Genomic DNA, 23,599 nt, shown 5'->3' with positions numbered 1-23,599 from the left:
TTGCAAAGATTTTGCCATTTCGATGTCTAATATTATACATGTATATATATATATATATATATATATATATATATATATATATATATATATATATATAAGCAAGTTTTACCTTTTGGTTCTCGTTGTGAAGTATAACCGTTCTTCACCAAACGCTTTTCAGTAAAAAGTGCCCAAGTGTTGTGCTCGATTTTTATTTTAATAAAACATCTAGAAATGCAAACTCTTTGTTGTTTTCTATTTCCATGGTGAACTAGTTCTTACAGTTTAGGTAATTCATCAACTTTAAGAACTTTGTAAGTTCACCATAGCCCTAAATCCAACACAACTGCTTTTGATCTATTAATTCTAGGACCTGTTGTTTGAATTTTTTCATGCAAAAGATTAGGGTGACCAGGACCTTGCTACCCTATAAGTCTGTTAACAAAATCCGCCGTACTTCTGTAAATATTATGTAACAAAAAAGTTTTGTAATATTTTTTGGAAACTACTGACTACTGAAGTCTATGTCTTACCAACGGGCGCCACAATATTATATTAGTTGGTTTAAGCCACAATTGATTGTAATTAAAATTACACTTTACAATTGTTGTTTGTTTGGCGTTTTGATTTCCACTACGGAAATCGTTTTGAAAAGACATTATTTTAAAAATGCCTAAAAATATAACCAAAACTTGTTTAGCGGTTATGTTTTTTAAAACTGACGGATGATTTACTTGGCCTCGATACTGAAGACAAATAGCCATGCTTTTAGTTAAAACATTCTGAGGGTGGTGTTTGTGCTCTCAGGATGATATCAAATTCTGATTATTTTGTGTGTTTTTGTATTATTTGTTTGTGTATTATATGTTTATGTATTGTGTGCTGTATATGTATTGTATGTTGTATATGTATTTTTATAATTGTAGTTGATGTGTCTCCTACTTTCTAGTAATCCGCTAATGTTGGTATATTCTTGTTGTTGACTTCTTCTTTTAGTATTGATAACCAGAGTCTGCTATTTTTCTGTTTTTCATGTCTGTTTCTTTCATAATTAGTAACAACTGTTTCCATTGTACTCTATTATATTGTTTATATATATATATTGTTTAATGCTCGTTTATCCTGACATTACATGGTCTTGCTGTTTTCCCCACATAGAAATTGTTGCATTCACAGGGTATCTCACTATCCTTTTTAATTTTTCTGATAAGCCCTTTATATATAGTATTGTTGTCACTTTTAAATCCCTTCTTGTGAGAGTTTCTGGATTGCTTGTGGGATTTTCTTGTTTCTTTTCTTTAATCTTGTGAAATTCCTTGTTTATAAATGACAATGGGTAATCATTTTTTGTTAGCACCTTTGTTATCAGTTTTTTTCTTCCTGAAATCATCCGCCGTTTACGTTGTGGTATGACAGGAAATTTAAATATCTGTTGGTATGGGTTGGTTTTCTGTAAACTTTGGTTGCATATACTGAATCCTCTTTTGTGATGAACACATCCAGAAAAATAAGTGAATTGTTGTTTTCTTTTTCTGAAATTAGATTGATTCTTCTTAACTGTTAATGTCCATCAGAAATTTATTCAATGCTTCTGATCCATTTAGGCCAAATGGAGAACATAACATCTACATATCTCCACCATACAATGGGTTGTTAACCCTATTAACACTATGCTCAGACAACACTTATTTTTAACTAGATAATGATTTTTACTAACAAGATCTTGGATTAGCCGTGGGCTCATCCTTATCTCTATTATTAGCAGATATTTTCATGGAGGAACTCGAACAAAACATTGCGCACAAACATGACCAACAAGCCACAGTATGGTTCCCAATGCCCCCTAACTTGTTTGCCTATCTTTTATCAATTTTTCTAATTTTTTTTAACTACTCTATATACTTGAGCTATATAATTCCTTTTAAATACTAACCTCTATTAAGTCGATACTTTTTATGTTTTTCTAGTAAATCATTTCCAGCCAGTCTTTTTATCTCTTCTTCATTTAAAACACCCTGAGACGGACATTGTGCATCAGGACATGAAATATCATATGCTCCTTGGCCTATCTCGAATTCTACATAAGCCTTCATACACTAAAACAAAGAAAAAAAAATTAATAGATGTTAATTCTCGTGTAATATAATTATAAAAAATAACTAGCATTAGATTAAAGCAATAAGTGTGGTTGCATAATTAATTCTCATTATACACACACACACACACACACATATATATATATATATATATATATATATATATATATATATATATATATATATTAAACTAGAGCTAAGATTAATACTATTACAGGAATTAATATTAAACTCAACAGTCTTCCGTCGATTATCATTGCGCTGAGTTTCTTAGCCGAGGTCTTAGTCTCCCAAGCCCCCAGACGCTACTACATCGATAACTAATCAATGCATTACGGGTGCTGGGAATAGAGGACCGGTCATTTATACCGTCGATGGTGACGTGGTGTGGTTGGAGGTTGGCGTGGGGATTACCGTGGAGATTGGCACGGGGTTAGCGCGGGGGTTGACGCGAACATTTTTGAAAGTAGGATTTTGACTGACGGGTGGAGCGGATGCTCTATTTATGGAAAACCCACCCATAATAATCGTTACTTGCATGCTAACTCGAAGGTAACCGTATGCCGTCATCTCTTTTATTGAGACAATTTGGCCTTTTTTCAATTTCCAAAATCCAAATCCAAAACCATAGCCTCCATCCTCATCTATAAACCAAGAATTATCCGAGAAACCATAGAAATTGAAAAAAGGCAAAATATGTCTCGATAAGCGGAGCTATTGCTTGGGTACCAAAAGTGCTACAGGCAACAGCGACTAACAAACTAAACCATATTCAGCGGATGGCTTGCATAAATATAACAGGTGCCATGAAAACAACACCAACTGCTGCAATGGAGCTGATCATTGGCATCACGCCTCTAGATATATATGTCAAAGAGGTGGCTCTAGTGACAATGATGCAACTGCGCTCAGCTGGTGCCAACCTTGATGTAGGAATGGGACAATTGAGAACTCGTTTCTGGCGGGGAGAGCTGGATGCGTTACCAGTACTACAGGCAGGCTGCGACTCAATTGAACCAAAGTTTGTCTTTAACAAACCCTACAAAATTGAAACAAGACAGTGTATGGAGACAAACGTGGCAAATGCCTATTGCATATACACCGATGGCTCCAAAATGAAAGAAGGCTCAGGATGCGGGATATACTCCAGATCACTGAACCTAAGAATAAAGTGGGGTATGGGCAAAAATGCTAGCGTAGTTCAGACAGAACTGACTGGTATCTCCATAGCCGCAAAAGAGATAACCCAAAAAGGTATAGCAGGAAAAACTATAATGATCTGCACAGATAGCAGACAAGCGCTACTAACCTTAAATAGACCACGTGTCACATCAGGTTTAGTAATGGAATGTCACGAGTCACTAACTCAAGCTTCGGATGGTAATACCATCATCTTGAGGTGGGTTAAAGGACACAATAGGAATAAAGGCAACCGCATTGCTGACCAATTATCTAGGAAGGCGGCAGGCCTAAGACTCTTAGGACCTGGGGATCTTTTTGGTTGGTCAACTACAACAATCGCGGAAATTGTCAAATGTCACTCCCATACGCAAACCGTAAAAAGATGGGAAGAAGGAAAAGGATGTAAACTTGCCAGGGTAACACTAAGTAACCTTGAAGAGTCAACATCAAAGAAGTACTTGGGAATGACCAGGAAAAATCTACGTTTGGCAGTTGGTTTTTTAACTGGTTATTGTCAACTAAGCAAACACCTCCACACACTGAGGCTAGCAGACACACCTCTATGTAGGAAGTGTGAACGAGAAGACGAAACTGTAGAGCATGTCCTATGTGAATGCCCAGAGTTATCGTTAATGCGAGAGTACGCGTTCGGCGAGTCCTGGCCCACACCTGCCCACATAAGAGAGATGTCTCCTGGTGACTTGTCCACCTTCCTAGAAATGGCAGGATGGACAATGAGCTAAGGGTGACAGCTCCCTGGGAGGATGCACAATGGGTCAATTGTGGCACAAGTGCTGTGAAACTTAACTCGCCCTCCCTACTCTACAGATACAGATGTCTCAATAAAAGAGATGACGGCTTACGGTTACCTTCGAATTGGAGACCTCTCATGAAAAAAATACCGTCCGCTCCACCCGTCAATCAAAATCCTACTGTCAGAAATGTTAGAGCCAACCTCCTCGCCAACCCCCGCGCCAATCCCATGCTGGCCCCGACGCCAACCTCCACCCAAGCCACGTCACCATCGACGGTATAAATGAACCTTCCTTTATTCCCAGCACCAGTAACGCATTGATTAGTGTCTGGGGGCTCGGGAGACTGAGACCTCGGCGCAATGATGACCGACGCGGTTCAACCCGGAGTTGAGTTTAATTCCTGTCATAGTATTAATCGACCATTTTAGGTTTTGTAATGGTAGAAACTTTTTTAAAAAGTTTAAATTAAGTAAACCGACAGTGATATTTTGGGTCCAGCATTATTTTGCAAATTTGCAATTTTTTTGAGGACATTAGAATGAAAAAAATATTACGCAAAAACTAGTAAACCGATCCTAACGAAATTCAGCACACGTTTCAGTTGTTCAAACGGTCTAAAAAATTTAAAGGAAAAACTCAATTTTTTGAACTGTTTTCTCCAATTATTTCTATTTTTTAAACAATATACATTAAATTTTTAATTTCTTGCTAGTCCAATATATAAAAATGGAAAACAAAATTTTTATCTCGTAAAATTTTCTTATAGGAGCATATCTCTCGAGTTATAGGCGAAAATATGGGCGCAAAAGCAAAAATTTTTTTCAGATCTTGTTAAAGAAAAAGTTAAGCACAAGGTTTCTGGCTGGTATATATCGTGATTATTGACATAATGTACACCCTGAAATGATTGCAGCGAAAAAATAGGCGCCTATGGAAAATGTCCAGTATGGTCTGTTTTTCGATAGATCCCGCCTGGACTATAATAACTTTTCTAAAAATAGACAAAAAAAACTTTAATTTGGCGTTATAATAGGGACAATATCACATGTATTCAGCGATAACAATTTTAAGAAGTTTCACTCAACAGTTATTGCAAAATTGAAATTGTTTATCTAAGAAAGCTTTGATTTACAACGATATTATCCTAAATTATTACTACAGGGAAATAAGCAAAAAAGAGACCCTGTTCGGGACCGTGACTAATCCAGATATCTGACATTTTTTTGGTTATTATAGGCCCATATAAAGAAAACCTATATGTTTTCCAAATACATTTCGGCGTCTTTTTTGAATTATTAACAATTTAGTGTAAAAATGTCATTTTTTCGATTTTTTGCTTACCATTGAAAAGTTTAATACTTAAGGTAAAATTACACAACTTTATCTTTTAAAACATAAAAAACCTGTAAAATGGCGATTTCTTAAAGTTGTAAAGTTAATTTGTTGCTTCAAAACTACAAAATAAGGCAAAAACGTTATTTGTTTATAAATAAAAGAAATTTTTAAACCTGGTTTGCTTTGCTAAAGCAAAGTTTTTTGTGCATTTTTAGAACAGTTATTAATCGTTTTCAAAAAATCGACTTTTGAAGCTATTTTGCAATTTTTAAGCAACAAAATAACAAAAATAACTTGAAAAACCTTCATTTTAAAGGATTTTCTATGCTCTTTTAGTAAAATCGTGACACCTTCTCATATAATTTATGGGTCTTCACCTTTAGGATTTAAAATTAAACAGCGATCTTAAATTGTTATATATTGCTTATCAGTAAAAATGACGTTTAATCTTTTGCATATTTAGTTTATTACATATTGTTATCACCAAATTTATCAAAGGGAGTTGATAGATACATGTGTCAATGAGTGTCATGAGAAAATCGTTAGTTCCCTAGTTTAATAATAAACCCTTTCTTTCGACAACGTTATTATGTAGATTGTCTCCGAAAATTAGATATCTTATGCTGGTAGCTGGTCTATTTACAGGGTAAAACCCATTAGTCCGTCGCTCACAGACTCTCTACAAACTGGGGATGACGTCCCAGACTACTATTTCGTACTTCTTCGATTACAAGATCATTGCGTAACCTACATTTTTTTTATCTTCTTAATGTCCACTTTTAATTCATCTTTAGTAATGTAATATGTCAAGATATAGTTTTAATTTCGTATGTAAATCTACCTTTATTAATATACAAATAAAAACTGTCATTGCATAAAAGTCTAATAAATATGTTAATAAATCTTAACGCAAAAATTATAACTAACCATTGTAATTTTTTAAAATTTCTCCTGGCCTTATGAACTACTTTGTCAACATATATTAATAGCTGATAAAGTTGCCTCCATCTATCTATCGTCCGTCGGCAAATTCAAACAAATACCATCTTTATTCCAGACAAATTAAGATATTTTTTTATCACCAAATACGAGATATTTAACCAAATAATGCTTCAAATTTAATGTGCAGAATAGTTTTGAATTCGGTTCCGCCAATGAACTTGCTTTTTTTGTCCTTAAATTCTTAAAGTGTTTACTTTAAGATCTAAAATGACTACTATTACAGCGAGTAATGTGATTTTTAAAGTGCTTATTTTTAAAGGGACTGGACTTACACAAATTTTACGTTTATTATAGTTGTCATCTTTGCAAAGAGGTTGTTTATAGATGTGCCTTACTTCAATTTTGAGTTGTGTTGAAATGTCGTTCTTTTGAGTTGGTCGTTATAATTGTAGTATATTTTTGTTTGTTTTTTGAAACTGTCTATCTGTGTATAAAGAAAATATTTAGACCATGGGAAAAATCACCTACAGTTTTTCGTCCATGTGAGCAAGATAACCCAATTCGTACCTAGTAGAAAAAGTGTAATAGTCGACAATCATTTAAGTGATAATAAAAAACAACTACACTGCTACTGGAACTGTAGAAAAGAGTTTACGACTTCCGAAAAAAAGATTGTTTTGAATGAACAATCCAAGCAAAATTATATAAACGTTTACAAAAATCTGCAACACGATCCTGGAAATACTTGTAAAGGCAGTATCATAAGAAAAGCGACCTTTCTAACAAGAATTCCTTATTCTACCAAGCATGACATTATGAAGAGTGTTGTTAAAAAGAGAAAAATAAGATTAGATGCTGGAAAACCTAAACATCTTAATATCGGGAATGCTAATGTTTAAGGAATTTGGTTTACGAGGAATACGAAAAAAATGTAATACCAACAATTGATATTATATACACCAAGCTTGTTGCGATGAGAAGAACTTGTCATAAAACCATTTTGAAAAAACTTGGATCTAAATACAGGGTGCGGCAGATAAACGGCCAATTAGAAATATCTCGAGAAATAAAGGTAACTGAATCATGAAAATTTTAATGAAGGGGTTTTGAAGAGTGACCTATTTAATGAACATATTTTCATCTATTTGTTACTTTCGGTTATACCGAAAGTTGTTTATAACTTCGTTTTTTTAATGGGACACCCTGTATATTTTTTAATTTTAGAACTAATTCATGTTATTCTAAACATTTTTTGTCAATAATTCCCTATACCTATTGTCAACCGTTTTTGAATAATGGTTTTTATATGAAAATTACACTTTTCTACCATGTATATAAAGTTCAATATTCTCTAATGTAATTTGAATAAAAGTTTAAATTCCTTATGAACTTATTAACCGGATACAGCATTATCGTGTACAGTGTAAAGTTGTTTTTTCATTATACAGGTTGCTGTCAAAATTGGCATAGAACTGGCATCCAAATTTTTTTTCAAATGGGACACCCTGTATGTGATTCATTATTTAAAAAAAATGTTGTTTTTCACTATCGATCTGTATTAGTATTCCCTATATCTATCTCCTGCAGTTTTCAAATAAATTAATTTTATACATTTTTGTCACAAAAAATTTATTAAGTAACCTATGGAATATTCTGACAAAAATATCAGTTATTGTTAATGTTTAATAGTAACCTCGTTGTATGCCATTGGATGACAGTTATAATAATAATAATTTGCCTAATTTTCTTGCCAAAATAATAATGGCTCATTTAGGATATAAGAATGACGATTTTTTAAATTTAATTATAACTTACGGTGAGTGTAACAGAACAGTATCCAGAACTTGCCGTGTTTTTGCTGAGAGATATCCGGAGAAGACTTACAAATATATATCCTGGGATATTTTGCAGCAATTGCAGCTAATCCAAATCCATCGTTACGGTAATGTGAGCAATTGTTACAGGTATCGACTCGAACAATTCACAGAATTAAAAAAAAACATCATTCGATCCTTTATTCGTGTACACTAGCTCAAAATTTATATCCTGGAGATTATGTAAGGCGTGTAGAATTTTGTGAATGGGTTTTAATGAAATGCCAAGATTAAGATTTTACAAAAAAAATATTTGGTGTGATGAATCAAAGTTTACAAAAAATGGTATGTTTAACTGCTATAACAGTCACTTCTAGAGTGGCGAAAAGCCTCAGCTCACGTAGGATAGGAAATTTCAAGCATTCTTTTCGTTCAATGTTTTTTGTGCTGTGAAAAATAATAAGATAGCCGCTCTCATGATTTATGGCAAAAATTTAAACGGAGAGCGTTACTACAATATTTTACGGGAAGTAATTGTACCAGCACTGCACGATTTACATAATAATAAGGCTAACGAGGCTTGGTTTCAACAAGATGGAGCACCAGCTAATAATATTTAAGGAGTCGGCACATTGCTTAATAAAGTATTTAGCGATAGAAGGAATAGCTAATAAAGATATGTTTCTCTGGTCACCAAGATCCCATTGTCACCGTTAGATTACTATATTTGGAGATATGTTAAAAATAAGGTATTCTCTAAACCTGTCACTACTAAGGAAGCTGTAATAAATGAATTCCTTTAAGTTCTTAACGAAATAGATAAAGAATCAATATCAAGAGCTACTAATAAATATCTGATTAAAAGAGTTCATAAATGATTGGATGTTGATAGGTAACATTTCGAATTAATAAGCTAGTGCCTATTTTCTTTGATAGCATCTTTTTAATTGTTTAATTTTCAACATAATAAACGAAAAAAAATTTTTTGTGACAAAAATGTATAAAGTTAATTTGTTTGAGAGTTGCAAAAGATAGGCATAGAGAATACAAATACAGATCAATAGTAAAAAACATATTTTTCTAAAATAATGAATCACATACGGGGTGAATCACAAAAAAAAAGAAATTAGGCGAAAATTTAGGATCTGGTTTTATGCCAATTTTGACAGCACCCTGTATAATGAAAAAGGCAACTTTACACCGTAAAAGTTTACATTATTTAGAAAAAATTCAAGAATATCGAGACCAAAAACGAACAATTTATTATTTAGACGAGACATGGTATGACATGCATGATACCGCTAGCAAGGACTGATGATTCACTTATGTATCAGCTAAAAGGCGTACCTCGGAATAAAGGTTCTCGAATGATTATTGTGCACTGTGGATCTTCCAATGGTTGAGTGCCAAATAGGTTTAATCTTTGCGGAAAAAATAGAAAAATATAGTCTAGATTATCATAAGAATACTAATATAACACCCAGCAGTGTGTTAATCATGCACAATGCCAGCTATCACTCAAGATTTCTAAAAAAAATCCGAACAGTTTGTCTTCAAAACAGGAACTACAAGATTTCATCTCAGATAATGATTTGTATTTTGAAGAGAATAAGAACAATTACTTGAAGTTCTTCGTATTAAAACTTATGACAAAAAATACATACGATTGCAACTCAACATGGCCATACTTTTTTGAGGTTACCACCTTATTTTTGTATTTTCAATCCCATAGAACTTATTGTGACAAGTAAAAAAACGATTTCGGAACAAAAATATTTTTCCAACATTTGACGCGAAAGTGATTGTTTTAATTCGATATGAACTATCAGAGATCACAAGTGCCAACTCTAAAAAGCAGTAAATCATGTAGTTAATGTAGAAAATAAATACAGACGACTAGAACAATTATCTTTAAACAGTAAACAATTTCTTATTGATCTGTTGGATGGTGACGATGACGAGAGCTCGTCTGCAGAAGAAATATTTTAGACAAGGTACGCTAATGTGGTGACTATATCAATTAAAATCATTCAGTTTTTCATTACAAATTGTTAACTTTTGTTTACAACAATATTATTTTCTTAAATGTAAAATACTTCCGCGTTTTTACTTATGTGACGTCATCGTTAAACGCTAATAGAAAATGCCGATGTATTACCTAGTATTTTTTTCCGACAGAGTGACAGATTGATAATGTTTTGACATTTCACTTTTAAACATTAAAAAAACAACTAAATATAACGTTTTGTTTTTTAAAACAACCAACGGTCGATGAAACAACCAATATCGCGAAACCTTCCTGGACATCGGCTACTCGAATTTCTTCATTTAGAGGTTTCAGAATAGAAGTCCACTTTTTGTTATTTACGAGTTAACAACGCATTTTTTGGGGTTATTACATTAACCCTTTGGGACCCAGTGGGACTTATAGATCCCACCGACAGTTTCAATTTGCCTGATGTTCCAAATAAGTCCCGTTTTACATTATATTCTTCGATATCGGAGTTTATCGACTACACTGCACATGTTTCTCTACTAAAGTGATATTGGCAACGTTGGATGGCTCAGTTCGTTCGTAAGTACGACGCAGTCAACACGTGGTTCTTACTTTTCGACGTTTTTACAGTTCAAACAACTTGTTTTCGACACAATCGTAAGGTAAGTTTGTTGTTTAGTATATGTAATTATTCTACACGTTAATCTTGAGATTTGTTTACTTTTGTAAATTGGCAAACTTACATCAGAAATCACATGGGATTTATGTGTCCCACTGGGTTTGTTGGACGGGCCTTTTATATCCCATTGGTTTTTTTCAGCATGTCAAGAAAAAGAATGCTTACTCAAAACGAATTGCAAGAACTGGCTGATAATATAAGCGACATATCTTCATGCGATGACATAGATGCAGAATCTAATATATCTTCAGAAAACGACGAAGAAGACCCATTCCACGACAGTGATCATTCTTCTGATGAGTCGTATATGGCATCAGATGATTGTCCTGACAATGAAGAACACACTCGCTCATCAGATGGATCAAATACGTCTTCATTTGATTCTCCCGAAAATGAAGAAGACGAGAATACTTGCTTGCCAGATGGGGAAGATTAAATTGAAGGTAAGAAAGCCATTATAAATAAAAAGAAAAGAGAACTCCCTATGGTATGGACATCAGTCGCAGCTGATCATAAACCCAGATTTGCTGTTCCTCCTGAAATACCTTGTGTAGTTGATGAATCAATTAATATCAATTCGTCACGTCTAGAAATTTTCTTGAAAGTATTCCCTCGAAGTTTATTTATTTTTATTGCGGATTGTACAAACGAGAGAATTAAAATGTATAATCGCAAGGAATGAACCGCTTACTGATGCTGGTGAAGTAATGATTACTATTGGTTGTACTCTAATAATGTGCTACTACAGAGTGCCTAAACTGAGACATTATTGGTCTTCGCATCCATCTGTCGGAAATAAAATGATAAGTACTGCAATATCAAAAAACAGATGCTTATTCATTATCTCCAAACTTTACTTCAATGGCCCAAAGAAACCCGAAGATTGCAGTAAGATATATTATGTAGAAGAACTGCTCTCCTGTTTCAAGTTCATATTTCAGAAGTATCGAACCGACAGTACTAGACAATCAATCGACGAGAGTATGGTGAAGTTCAAAGGTCGATCGTCCCTAAAACAATACGTACCTCTAAAACCAGTGAAAAGGGGTATAAAACTATGGTGCAGGTGTGATTCTAAGACAAGATACACATATGATTTTAACGTTTACTCTGGAAAGGAAGTTTAACAAGCTGATGGAACTCTAGGTGAAAGAGTAGTAAAAACGCTATATGAATCGATACGTATTGATAATGTTGTTGTAGATTTTGACAGGTTTTTTACCTCTGTACGTCTAGTGGACACTATTAAATTCACTGTAGTTGGTACAGCCATTACAAATAGACGGAACATGCCTAAGGAGTTTTCTATAAAAAGCAAAAAAAAACAAGGGAGACTCTGTATTTCTAACAAATGAGTTCCAAACCCTAGCCACAAAATGGGAAGATACCAAACAAGTATCCTTGTTGAGTAACTGTCATAAGAGTATTTGTACAACTATTCAAAGGAAAAATAAAAGTGGGACCAAAGTGAACGTTCGTGATGCTGTTGTTTTATACAACGAAATTATGGGTGGTGTGGACCTGGCTGACCAAATGAGTGGAGTGTATGAAATGGATAGACGATCCTGTAAATGGTGGAAAAAAGTTTTCTACCGATTGCTTATGGTGTCAGTGGTAAATAGTTGAGTAATATATAATGATTTACATCGAACACGCAAGAAAACACCCCTTTTAGAAACTTTGTTTGAGCTATCGGAAGATCTCATTTCTAAAGGTAAAACCACTACACAAGTAAAACTTGGAAAAAGAAGTGTAGGTAGACCTTCAAAGAGATCACGAAATAAAAATGTAGGAGACCACATGCCGATTGAAACTGCTAAGAGGCGGCGTTGTGTTGGTTGCTCAAGAATGGGTAAAGAAAGAAGAACCACAACCAACTGCACAATGTGCGATGTTGGTTTTGTGTAAACATTGTTTCACATTATATCACACATATTAAGTTACATGGAAGTATTTTTTATGCATATTTTTGTAAATCTTTCTGAAATAAAGTGTTCATTTATTTGTGGCCGTAATCTCCCAATATACCCTACGGGACATAATAATCCCAACTAACATTCCCATTGGGACATATATATCCCACTATTTTTTTTATTTTTTTTATGTAAAAATTTGGTTTGGTACACTTTAAAAACCTTCTATGGTTACCAGTACAAAGAAATAATTAAAGTCGAGATCTTAACAACACAAAAAAAATTGGGTCCCAAAGGGTTAAATTTGGCCAATAAAAGCAATGTTAATATCTAAGTTACTCCTCGACCTTCCTAAATTTAATATATACTTTTAAAAATGTTAAAGGGTTATAATTTTATTATGAATTTTTAATTTTGAACCTCTGTAGGTCAAATGTAAATAAAGTGGACTTGGTTCACTTCTATTCTGAACCCTCCATTTATACTACCACTTTTCTCGATGGGTGATAGAAATATGGAGGCAACTATATATTAATAATCAGTTTATAGTAATATTTCATTGCGAACGACATGCAATGAATAAACGGGGAATAAAAATTGATGATCAGCTAGTGCTTTTCATCCTCCTACGCAAAAAAAAATTGTTGAAAAATAAACATGTTGACTTTAACCGGATTATGTTAATAGAAACTATTCATATCTAATAGTTACTGGTTTTAGTTTGCATAATGCTGAAGAAGGTCGCGAAATATTATATATTATCTTTTAGTATATACACTGCAGAGCATAAATTTGGGTCGCCTCGTAATTTGAATTTATTTTAGAAACTATTATTCCCTTTCAACAATTTTCGGTTGTAACACAGTTTACTAAAGGGATTGCGTTTTTGTCCTTTAAAGTTTACCAAAAGTAATAAAAATGAACAACTTTCCTTCGATATACTAAATATTGAAAAGGGAGAATTTTAATTTGATATGCTTTTTGTTGAAACACAAGATATTTTAACAACTTCAGTAAGATAGCAGCTTGTAAACGAAATTGCATGTGTTGGATCAGATTTTTGATCACATTCTGAGGACAATTGTTCCATTCGGGCATCAAGATGTCGCGAAGCTCTCTTGAATTTCTAGGGACCGGCAAATAACTCCGTAAATGTGTCTTCATCTTATTCCAAACATGTTCTATGGGATTGATATCTGAATTTCGAGCAGGCCAAACGAAACGTGTGATTTGAACCTCTTCTTCTTCTAGAATCTAGGTCCCGTACCTATAAGCAGTCAGTGTCACATTCTCGATAAAGTCTAACCTCGTGCGAGCGTCAAATGATTTGTCTCTCCATGCCATAACGGGCCCTAGACCAAATGGAAGTCGATCGGCAACATATGATTAGCATATGTCTCGCCTGGACGTCGACACACTCTTACACGTTTGTCTGAGCCGGTAAGACTTAAATCTCGATTCATCGGAAAACAATACAAGAATCCCATCCTATATTATGTTGCCAAAAATTAAAACTTCAATTCCATGCCATGTATTTTGAAGATTAGACTTTAACAATAGAAATTCCATAGTGACCGGTTAATGGAAGTGATAAATTTTAATGATCTCATGAGAATTCTAAAAAATGGCAAAAATCGCGCGATGTTTATTAATTTAACACTTTTATAGAAACTGACTTCAATTGCGGCACAATGCAAAAATTGCATAAAAAAGCTGCACTCCTCATCTTTTTGACTTTTGCCGATAGGACGTCGATAAAAAACGTCGAACGACGCATAAAACGTCGTAAAAAACGTCGAACGACGCATAAAACATCGTAAAAAACGTCAAACGACGCATACAACGTCGTACGTCGAATGTCACATAAATTTCATACGTCATACGTTTGTTGGTGTATCGCGCGGCGGCCGATGACGAGTCGGCATGACCGGAGGGCGGTGACGTCAGAGGTCAAAGGTCAAAGTGAGGTGAAGCGGCTACCCTTCTACTAAAATCGCTTCATGGAAACCAAGAAAATACTTTTTTTATGTATGCCGATTTTTAAATTTGAAATTAAATTTTCTTTAACCAATTTTTTTTGGTATTCTTCACGTGCAATACCGATGGATTTTATTATTATTATTATGTTATAAATATCTTGAAGAGATAAAAACTTTTATCGGGAGAGACCTCCGAAAGAAAAAGGTAATGGTTTAAAGGTTATCATTCTATAGTTATAACTTCGTCACAGATGCCGGTCAACTTTGACCGGTTGTACCTCAGAAACCACTGCTTTTAACTTTTTTTCATTTAAAAGAAACTTCTTGCTAGGTCTTTTCAAACTTTATTTTCTGAAACTAATTTGAGCTAATATTTACTGAAATATTTGATTTGTTTATAAGCCTAAAAATTGTTTATAATTTTAAAACATTTCTGAAGCCGCCCAAATACTCCGATCTTAATTCCATAAAGTACGTTAGATAGGTAAGGTGTTTTTTTATGAGAAAAAAATTGGCAAACTTCTTTATTGTCTAGTTTTTGTTGTGCAAAATTTTAAAAAATTTCAATCTTTTTAAAACAATTTAGATTGCAAAATTATTTTGCGAAATCTATTAAACTGATTTTACTGAAATTTGGTAGGCTGTTTTATTATATTATAAAGATTTTCTAGACGAATTATGAAGGTCCTAAGTGTAATCTAAACGGTCGGAAAACATTGAATAAGAAAAACTTGTTTCTCCCTCTTCTTATATTTATTATTTAGTGCTTTTGTAGCAAGGGTAATAAATTAAAACATTTTGAACCAGCCGTATTTTATAGAAAATTTAATTATCAATATTTTATTTCATTACGACTTTTCTCCAAAATAAATTATTTCAAAGTTATAAGCAAGAAAAGCAGAAAAAAAAATACGACGGTTTTAGTAATTTTTAAATATTTAAACAAATTTTTTTATTAATATGCACGACTTATTTAAGAGGGGACAAGTCAATTATTATAACTGATGTTATCACACAACTTTTTTTGCAAAAATCCGAAGGCCACCTTTCACTTCCAAATTTAGTCGTTTTTTTTTTCACAGATCCGACCAGGTCTATTAGTTCTGAAGACAAAAACTAATATCTTCTTGTGGTGCCTATCCGTTACGGTGTTGTACACAAACATGGCTTACAGACCGGCTCTACAGACCAAGTCGGACCATGGCCTCTCCCAGCAGCCGCCCTAAACATCCCTTTCCTTGGCTGCTCTCCTACAGTTTATTCTTTCGACTGTTGTTGTCTGTTGAAGTAAGTCTTTGGACCATACTAACAAAACTAGTATAAAGACAAGAAAAAGTACAAAACTAGATTGTCAAAAAAACAAAAAATAACAAAAATGAATAGAAGAAATAAATAAATATTAGGAAAGGCTCTGAATAGACTACAATGTAACTGTAGAATATATTAATGTATAATTTTGTAGTCCTCTTTTCCTTGTAATAGGACGACGTCGTGTCATTACTGTCATCTGCCTTCTTGTGACGTCAATGTCCAGCTGTCATACCAACGTTTTGTGGGCTACCAACTGAACGTCTTGATCCCGAATTTTGGTTTTTGGCCCATTTTGTAAACCTATCTGGACCTATCTACATTGTCTTTTCAACAGTGGTGTCTTGCTCTGACTCTGGAGCTCTGACAACGTGTAATTTTTATTATCGTAGGAGAATTCTGTTTTTTTTTGTATTAAATTATTGATTCAAGAGATATTAAAGTAAATAGAGAAATAAAGTGTTATGACGGCGTTTCATTCCTGAAACAATTCAATAAATTCTTTATATTCCTATTATATCCCGTTCTACCTACACACAAACTGGAACACCTCATCAAAAATTGAATTGAAATTTAATAAGACTCACTTGCCTTGCCGTTACACAAAGCTCACATTCAGTAAAATTTTATTAGAAATAGTTTTTCGTTATTTCCCATTAGGAATTTTTTAATTGCATACAAACTATGTTCGTATACGTCCATACTTTGAATTCCCAGCATGTCATGAAATATTTTAATTAAAAGTAAAACTTTATTTAAATATTTTTATTATCCAAGGAATTAAATGAATTTAAGTTGCACGTGTAAATATGAGTTACTTTTATATTTTTATATTTTCTAGAAAAGGCAATTTAAAAAAAACTAAGGATCTTAGAGGGCAGAAAAATATATTATAAGGGCCATTTCACTGCTAGTGGGATTCTGCTAGTCGCCCTCTTTACACTAGATCTCAGAGACTCATTATTAATTGTTGATAAGATAAATAGCTATTTGAGAATATCAAGTGAAGGTAAGACCGTAATTGTTCACATTTAGCGTATGAATAGAAACAATACAAGGTTTGTGTAATTTATTTGAACCTACACATTTACAATTTGTTATTTTAACTTGAACCAAAAAGGAAAGGAAACAAATTAATAGACTTATTACTTACTGTTTGTAAGATGAACATCACATTATTTAAGTCCAAGTTAATTTCACTATCAATGTCATCATCTAATGTTATTTTTCTAGCTCCCACTTAGAATTTTCTTAATTTTTGTTTCTTAATTAAACATGTCATAGATGAATTTAAGGTTGGGAACTCATTATTTCTTCTTGCTATATATATACTACAGTATATAATACTATATATTTTTTTGATAGAAATTATCTTCACCCAAATACAAAGAAAATATCGAATAAGAAATGACAAAAACGCCGTTAACGAAATATATAAATGGAACATCAAAAATACAGATTAAATTGACAATCTGTACGTAGATATTTACGATTTAAAATCGATAGATATTAAACAAGTTTTAACTATATACAGTAGTCGTAATTAAAGAAGAGAAATTAGAGAGTTGATTTAGGAAAAAAGAAAGGCTCGGAAGGTAAGATAACTGAAAATAAAAATAAGCTAAACAGGCTCACACAACAGCTGCAAAGAGAAACCGCTAAAATTAAAAACAAATCAATCAGTAAGTACCTGAGAGAACTAATTGATGATAAATGTACCGATTACTGCCTCTGGAAGGCGGCCAGAGAGATAAATAAGCCTATTCAACATATACCTCCTTTATGAACAGAAAACGAACATGGTCAAGAAATCCCCCAAAAAATAGTGGATGTGTTCGCTGATTATTTAAAAAATATATTTCAACCAAACCTTGGGGAAACTCATGTAGACGATGACCAAGTAGATACTTATGATATCAACATACAATTGACTACTATAAAAGGAGATCAAAAATAAATCAAGAACATCGATACAAAAATGTATAGTATCAGTATATACTAGTACTCTACCTTTTGTATACAAATGACATTCAGGAGAGAAAAAACATTCAACTAGCCACATTTGCTGATGATACAGCGGTTCTGACAAGAATCTACGGTTAACCTCATCATCAATCATCATTCGTGCTACAGCCCTATAAAAGAGCCTCGACCTTCCCAAGTCTATTACGCCAGTCAGTTCTATCCATTGCCAACTGTTGCCAGTTTGCTGCGTCTATTTTTCTACCATCCTCATCTACACCATCCCTCCATCTGAGTTTTGGCCTACCCCTACTTCTACTTCCCACAGGTTGTGACATAAGAATTTTTCTAGGAGGGTTGTTCTGCTGTGATCTTGCCAGATGTCCTGCCCATCTTAGTTCCTATTTTTATAAGGGATACTACATCTTTACCACCAAATATATATTTATATCTGTGATATATCTAGTAGTTGTACCTCCTTCTCCAAACACCATTTTCACAGATGCTACCGAATATTCTTCTCAGGATCCTTCGTTCAAATATAACCAGGAGGTTTTCATCTGCCTTGGAAATGGTCCATGTCTCCGACCCATATGTCAACACTGGTTGTATAAAGGTTTTGTATATGGTTATTTTTGTTTTTGGCTTAAGTTTCTGCTTCAAATATGTCTACTCAGTCCAAAATAGCATTTGTTTGCTAGGATTATTCTTCGCTTGATGTCTTCCGTCATGACGTTCTCCTTGGTGATCAGAGAGCCTAAGTATGTGAAATTGTCCACCACTACAAAGGTAGAGTTATCAACCGTGAATTGGTGGCCGATGTTTCTGGCTCTATTGTTGAGTGTTGATGACATTATCTTAGTTTTCTCCTCATTTACTTGCAGGCCCATATTTTTTTAGGCGTTTGACAAAGTGGTATACATTTCTTCTAGCTTGCGTGTTGTGGGGGCAACTAGGTCAACATCATCTGCATATGCCAAAATTAGGATGATTTATTAAAAATGTTTCCTCTGTTGTCTATTTAGGCATCTCGAACCGCCTTTTTCAGAGTTATGTCGAAAAGAAGACATGCCAGCGCATCTCCCTGTCGCAGCCCAACATGCGTTTCAAATGCCTGTGATTGTTCGCCCTGTATTTCGACTTTGCAAACAACTTTACGCATTGTAGCCTTAACCAATCTTATCAGTTTATCGGGGATGTGGAATTCATCCATGGAAATCTATGAAAAGATGGTATGTGTCAATATTGAATTCATTTGTTTTTTCCAGTATTTGCCTTAGCACAAAGATCTGGTCTGTTGTTGATCGACCAGGCCTAAAACCACTTTGATATTCGCCAAGAAGCTCCTCTGAATATGCACTCAGGCGACGGTTAACCTACAATATGCAATTAATGGCATAGAACGCAGGTCCAAAAAATGGTGTATACAGTTTAATGAACAGAAATCAGTTCATATTAACTTTACTAACAAGAAAATCAGTTATCTACCAATTACCTTAAACAACAGCATTGTCCCTAAGAAAATGGCGAAATACCTGGGTTGAAATCTGGACGTCAAACTCAAATGGAAGGAGCATGTTAAAAAGAAAACTGAACAGTTGAAGATAAAGTACAAAATATGTACTGGCTGATAGGTAGGTACTCTCAACTTTCCATCCAGAATAAAATACTGATTTACAAACAGATATTTAAACCGGTGTGGACCTATGGCTTACAATTATGGAGCTGCACCTAAAAAAGCAATTATAGAAATTGAGAAACGCTCCAGAACCGAATACTAAGGAATATTGTAGGTGATCCTTGGTATGTTCAAAATGACTATTTACGTAGAGACCTTAAAGTCGAATCTATTCCAAACGAAATTAAGAAAGTCGTCAGGAGACATAAAGAGGGGCTCCATAAGCATCCCAACCATGAAGTACTTCAGCTTCTTGTCAACCAACCCCAGATGCGAAGGCTCAAGAAGACTAAACCGTTCGGGCTTGTGTAATGTGTAAAGTTGTGCAAGACTTAGTGAGTGTTGTACATTGTAGCCGCAACAAAGAAGCGAGCAGTTAGTGAAGAGTAGAGTCAGTACTGTGCTGTGTAGCCACAACAAAAAAGTGGACATTTCAGGTCAAAAAAAAGCTAAGGTGGATCAGGTGACACCTAGTTTACAAACAATCTTAGGAAAATTGGGTTAAAGAAAAAATGCTGATTAATCTTGTAGAGTAGGTGTATTCTTATTGTTTAAATAAAAAAGAAGAGACAGTTAGTTAAGTATTGTATTTTCAACATTTTTGAGAATTAAATTACAAATAAAATTTGTATACAATAGATCTCCTTTTCTCAGTATTTACGCTGCATTTTTTAAAAAACTTTTTTTAATAAAGGATTTGTGGTTAATGACTCTTTAACAATAAAAAGTATGTAAATTTGAGGTTGACAATAGTTATTCAACGGAACTTAGCTGTGCAGAGAGAATTACTTGGGGTTTTTCCAGGATGATTATGGATATTTAATTTTTATCATGACAGTGGTCAAGATGTGGTTTCATTATACAAGCAATGAATAATAAGATGCTAAAAATACATAATATATTAGACAAGTTTATTTTTAGGCAAACAACCACCGACATGTAACCGGTAACACTGATGCAATAAACAGTTATGCAAAAATTTGAGACCAAATAAATAAAAAAGACAAGTTTAACTGCGAGGAACATTAAAAATAATTATAGACAACACTAACAACTCAGCAATAAAGATCATACGTAAAAATAAAAAAAATATAGATCAGAACGGCACAGAGAAGGATAACCTTCTTCTTCTTAAAGTTCCATCTCCTATCGGAGGTTGGATATCATAACGGCTATGGTCACTTTGTTGGCTGCTGCTCTGAAAAGTTGTAGTGAACTATAGTTAAACCATGCTCTAAGGTTCCTCAGCCAGGAGATGCGTCTTCTTCCGATGCTTCTTCTTCCTTGGATCCTTCCTTTCATAATAATTCTCAGCAGCTCATATTTTTCTCCTCTGGTTATGTGACCCAAATACTCTAGTTTTCTTCTTTTTATGCTGTTCATAATTTCTAACTCCTTATTTAGACGTCGTAGTACCTTAGCATTGGTAATCCTTTGAACCCACTGAATTTTTAATATTCTTCTGTAACACCACATTTCGAACGCTTCTATTTTTCTTATGTGTTGTTTCTTCAATGTCCAAGCTTCCATTCCGTATAGTAAGATAGAAAATATGTAACATCTTAGAGCCCCCAATCTGAGATGCAACTGAAGGTCTCTGTTGGTAAGCATTGTCTTCATTTTCACAAATGCTTGCCTTGCAGTTTCAATTCGGACTTTGATTTCTCTGCTTTGGTCATTTTTGTCATCAACCCAGGTTACCAGATATTTGTATGTCTCTACTTTTTCTATTTGGGTTTGCTCTATCATTAATCTTTCATTTCCATGTTGCGTTTTTGAGACAATCATAGATTTAGTTTTTCTCTTATTTATTTTTAGTCCGTATCTAATGCAATAATCGTTAATTCTATTTACCAATTCTTGTAGCGATTCCAGGGTGTCTGCCATTATAACGGTGTCATCAGCGAATCTTATGTTATTTACTATTCTTCCGTCTACAGAGATTCCATAACCCAGATCCGCTATCGCTTCCTGGAATATGGCTTCACTGTACACGTTAAACAGTAATGGTCACAGCCATGTCTTACTCCTCTCTTTATATCTATATTTTCGGACTTTTGTTCTTTTATCTTTATATTGGCCTTTTGATTCCAATACAGATTGATAATGATTCGTAAGTCTCGTCTGTCTATATCTTTGTTTCTCAGTACTTCTATTAGTTTTTCATGTCGGACCCTGCCGAATGCCTTCTCGAAGTCGATGAAACAGGAATAAATATCTAGGTTCATATCTAAGCATCTTTGAGAGAGGACATTAAAAGCAAACAATGCCTCTCTCGTTCCCAGTCCCTTGCGGAACCCAAGGGAAGGATAACCGGCCATACATAAAAAAAGAAGAAGGTAGAACAACTTTTGAGGAAGCACGACGGAGGAAAAAGTGACGGTCAAAGAGAAGCATATAAATATCCAAACCTACTTCTGAACTTTGCTAAGAACATAAGAAAACGATCAGCTTCTGGACTTCGACATATGAAGGAAATATATATGAAGATATAGAACCTTAGATTATTAAAGAGGTCAAACAAGCAATACGGGTGCTAAGAAACAGAAAGCATGGGCACTCGACAATCTTCAGTCTAAACTTTTCAAATTACGTAGTGAATAGCCGACAATACAAACGCATGCACTAGTAACTAAGACACGGAATGAATTGAAATTCTTAGCGATTGGAAAATGGGGATTGTTTGGGAAAGTATAGAAAGTATATTGTTAGTAACATTCGTTTTTAAGAACAGCTGAAAGGATAAGTATAAAGAATAGACATGAAAGAAATAGTACATACTTTCCCAAACAGAGATCATTTAGCCAATTTACAAAAGGAGTAGGAGTAGGGTCAAGATCACGATTATCGTGGCACAATCCTTTTTTGCTCAGCTTACAAAATCTTTTTATTCATCATCAATAAGTGGTTTCAACTTTTAAATGGAAAACTAGTTATAAATATGACTATAATAATAACTATTATAGTAATAAATATAGAAAAGACAAAAATTCAAGCCAAAATAAGTATTATACCATGCGTAACCTTTTTTGGATGTTGCTAGAAAAGAATGGTCAATAATGGATATACTGTGAACGGCAGACAGATGGTTGGTGGAGGTGGAGAGCGAGTCGTGGGTTCAAAAATGGCTTTTGGAATCGGTATGTTGTATAACAGAAGAAATTATCAAAGATAAGATAAGATAGCATAGATAAATAGATCGATAGAGAAATAGGTAGAGAGTATAGAAATGTATGGAAAGTTAATATAGAAAAGTAGATAAAAATAAAACAAGGGTGCCACTTAACTTTTTTTAAATAAAATTGAAAAGCTAAGAAACCTTAGGTGTCGAAAAAATCTAAGAAACAATAAACTATATTCTGAAGGCCAAATATGTAAAATATGTGAAAGTTTATATTGGTTCAACGTTGTCAACAGACTATATGAATAAATGCAAAATATATTCGGTGGAAATAATCCACTCACTTAGTAGTAGAGAAATAAAATCCGTTAGTTAAACAAAAACAATATATTGAACAACTATTCAACACATGGTTGAATGTTGAAACTTCAACATATAGGGTTTAATGCATCGAAAAATACAAAAAATATACCAACAATTAACACCTGGTTTGCTACATATAAAAATAAACAATAAATCGATAAAAAAATACCTCCAACATACACAATATATAGAAAATAGATGTAAAATTAAATCGATCAGTAAAGAGAGATGCTATTAATTAAAAATTCAATGAAGGAGAAATAAAATGTACACTCTTTACTGTCTGGGCTTATCACGAGATAAAGGAAACATTAAATTTAATAATACAAGCGAAATAATACTATTGAAAATTTAAAGAATTACAAAAAAAAATCAAAATCTTTATTGCGGAAACAAACGAATCGCAATTTGTTTTTAAAATTAAGTTCCACACTGTTTTTAAATTAAATAAATGTTCTTCTTCTTCTTAGCCTTCTGTCGTCCATGTTTGGACATAG

The 23,599-nt window shown here is 33.7% G+C and overlaps 1 protein-coding gene across 4 annotated transcripts in view; it reads right to left on the bottom strand.

The window, feature by feature from the left end:
• LOC140450265 (E3 ubiquitin-protein ligase RNF144B) overlaps positions 1 to 23,599 on the bottom strand; it is a 393,953-nt gene that overhangs the window by 23,797 nt on the left and 346,557 nt on the right. For all 4 annotated transcript variants that reach the window (XM_072543787.1, XM_072543785.1, XM_072543788.1 and 1 more), the window contains one exon: positions 1,913 to 2,075. In XM_072543787.1, the coding sequence (XP_072399888.1) occupies positions 1,913 to 2,075 (163 nt within the window). The remainder of the gene's footprint in view (positions 1 to 1,912; positions 2,076 to 23,599) is intronic.

The sequence above is a fragment of the Diabrotica undecimpunctata genome, chromosome 9, assembly GCF_040954645.1.
Source record: "Diabrotica undecimpunctata isolate CICGRU chromosome 9, icDiaUnde3, whole genome shotgun sequence".
Taxonomy (NCBI): Eukaryota; Metazoa; Arthropoda; class Insecta; order Coleoptera; family Chrysomelidae; genus Diabrotica; species Diabrotica undecimpunctata.
This window is presented reverse-complemented; position numbering and strand designations above follow the sequence as displayed.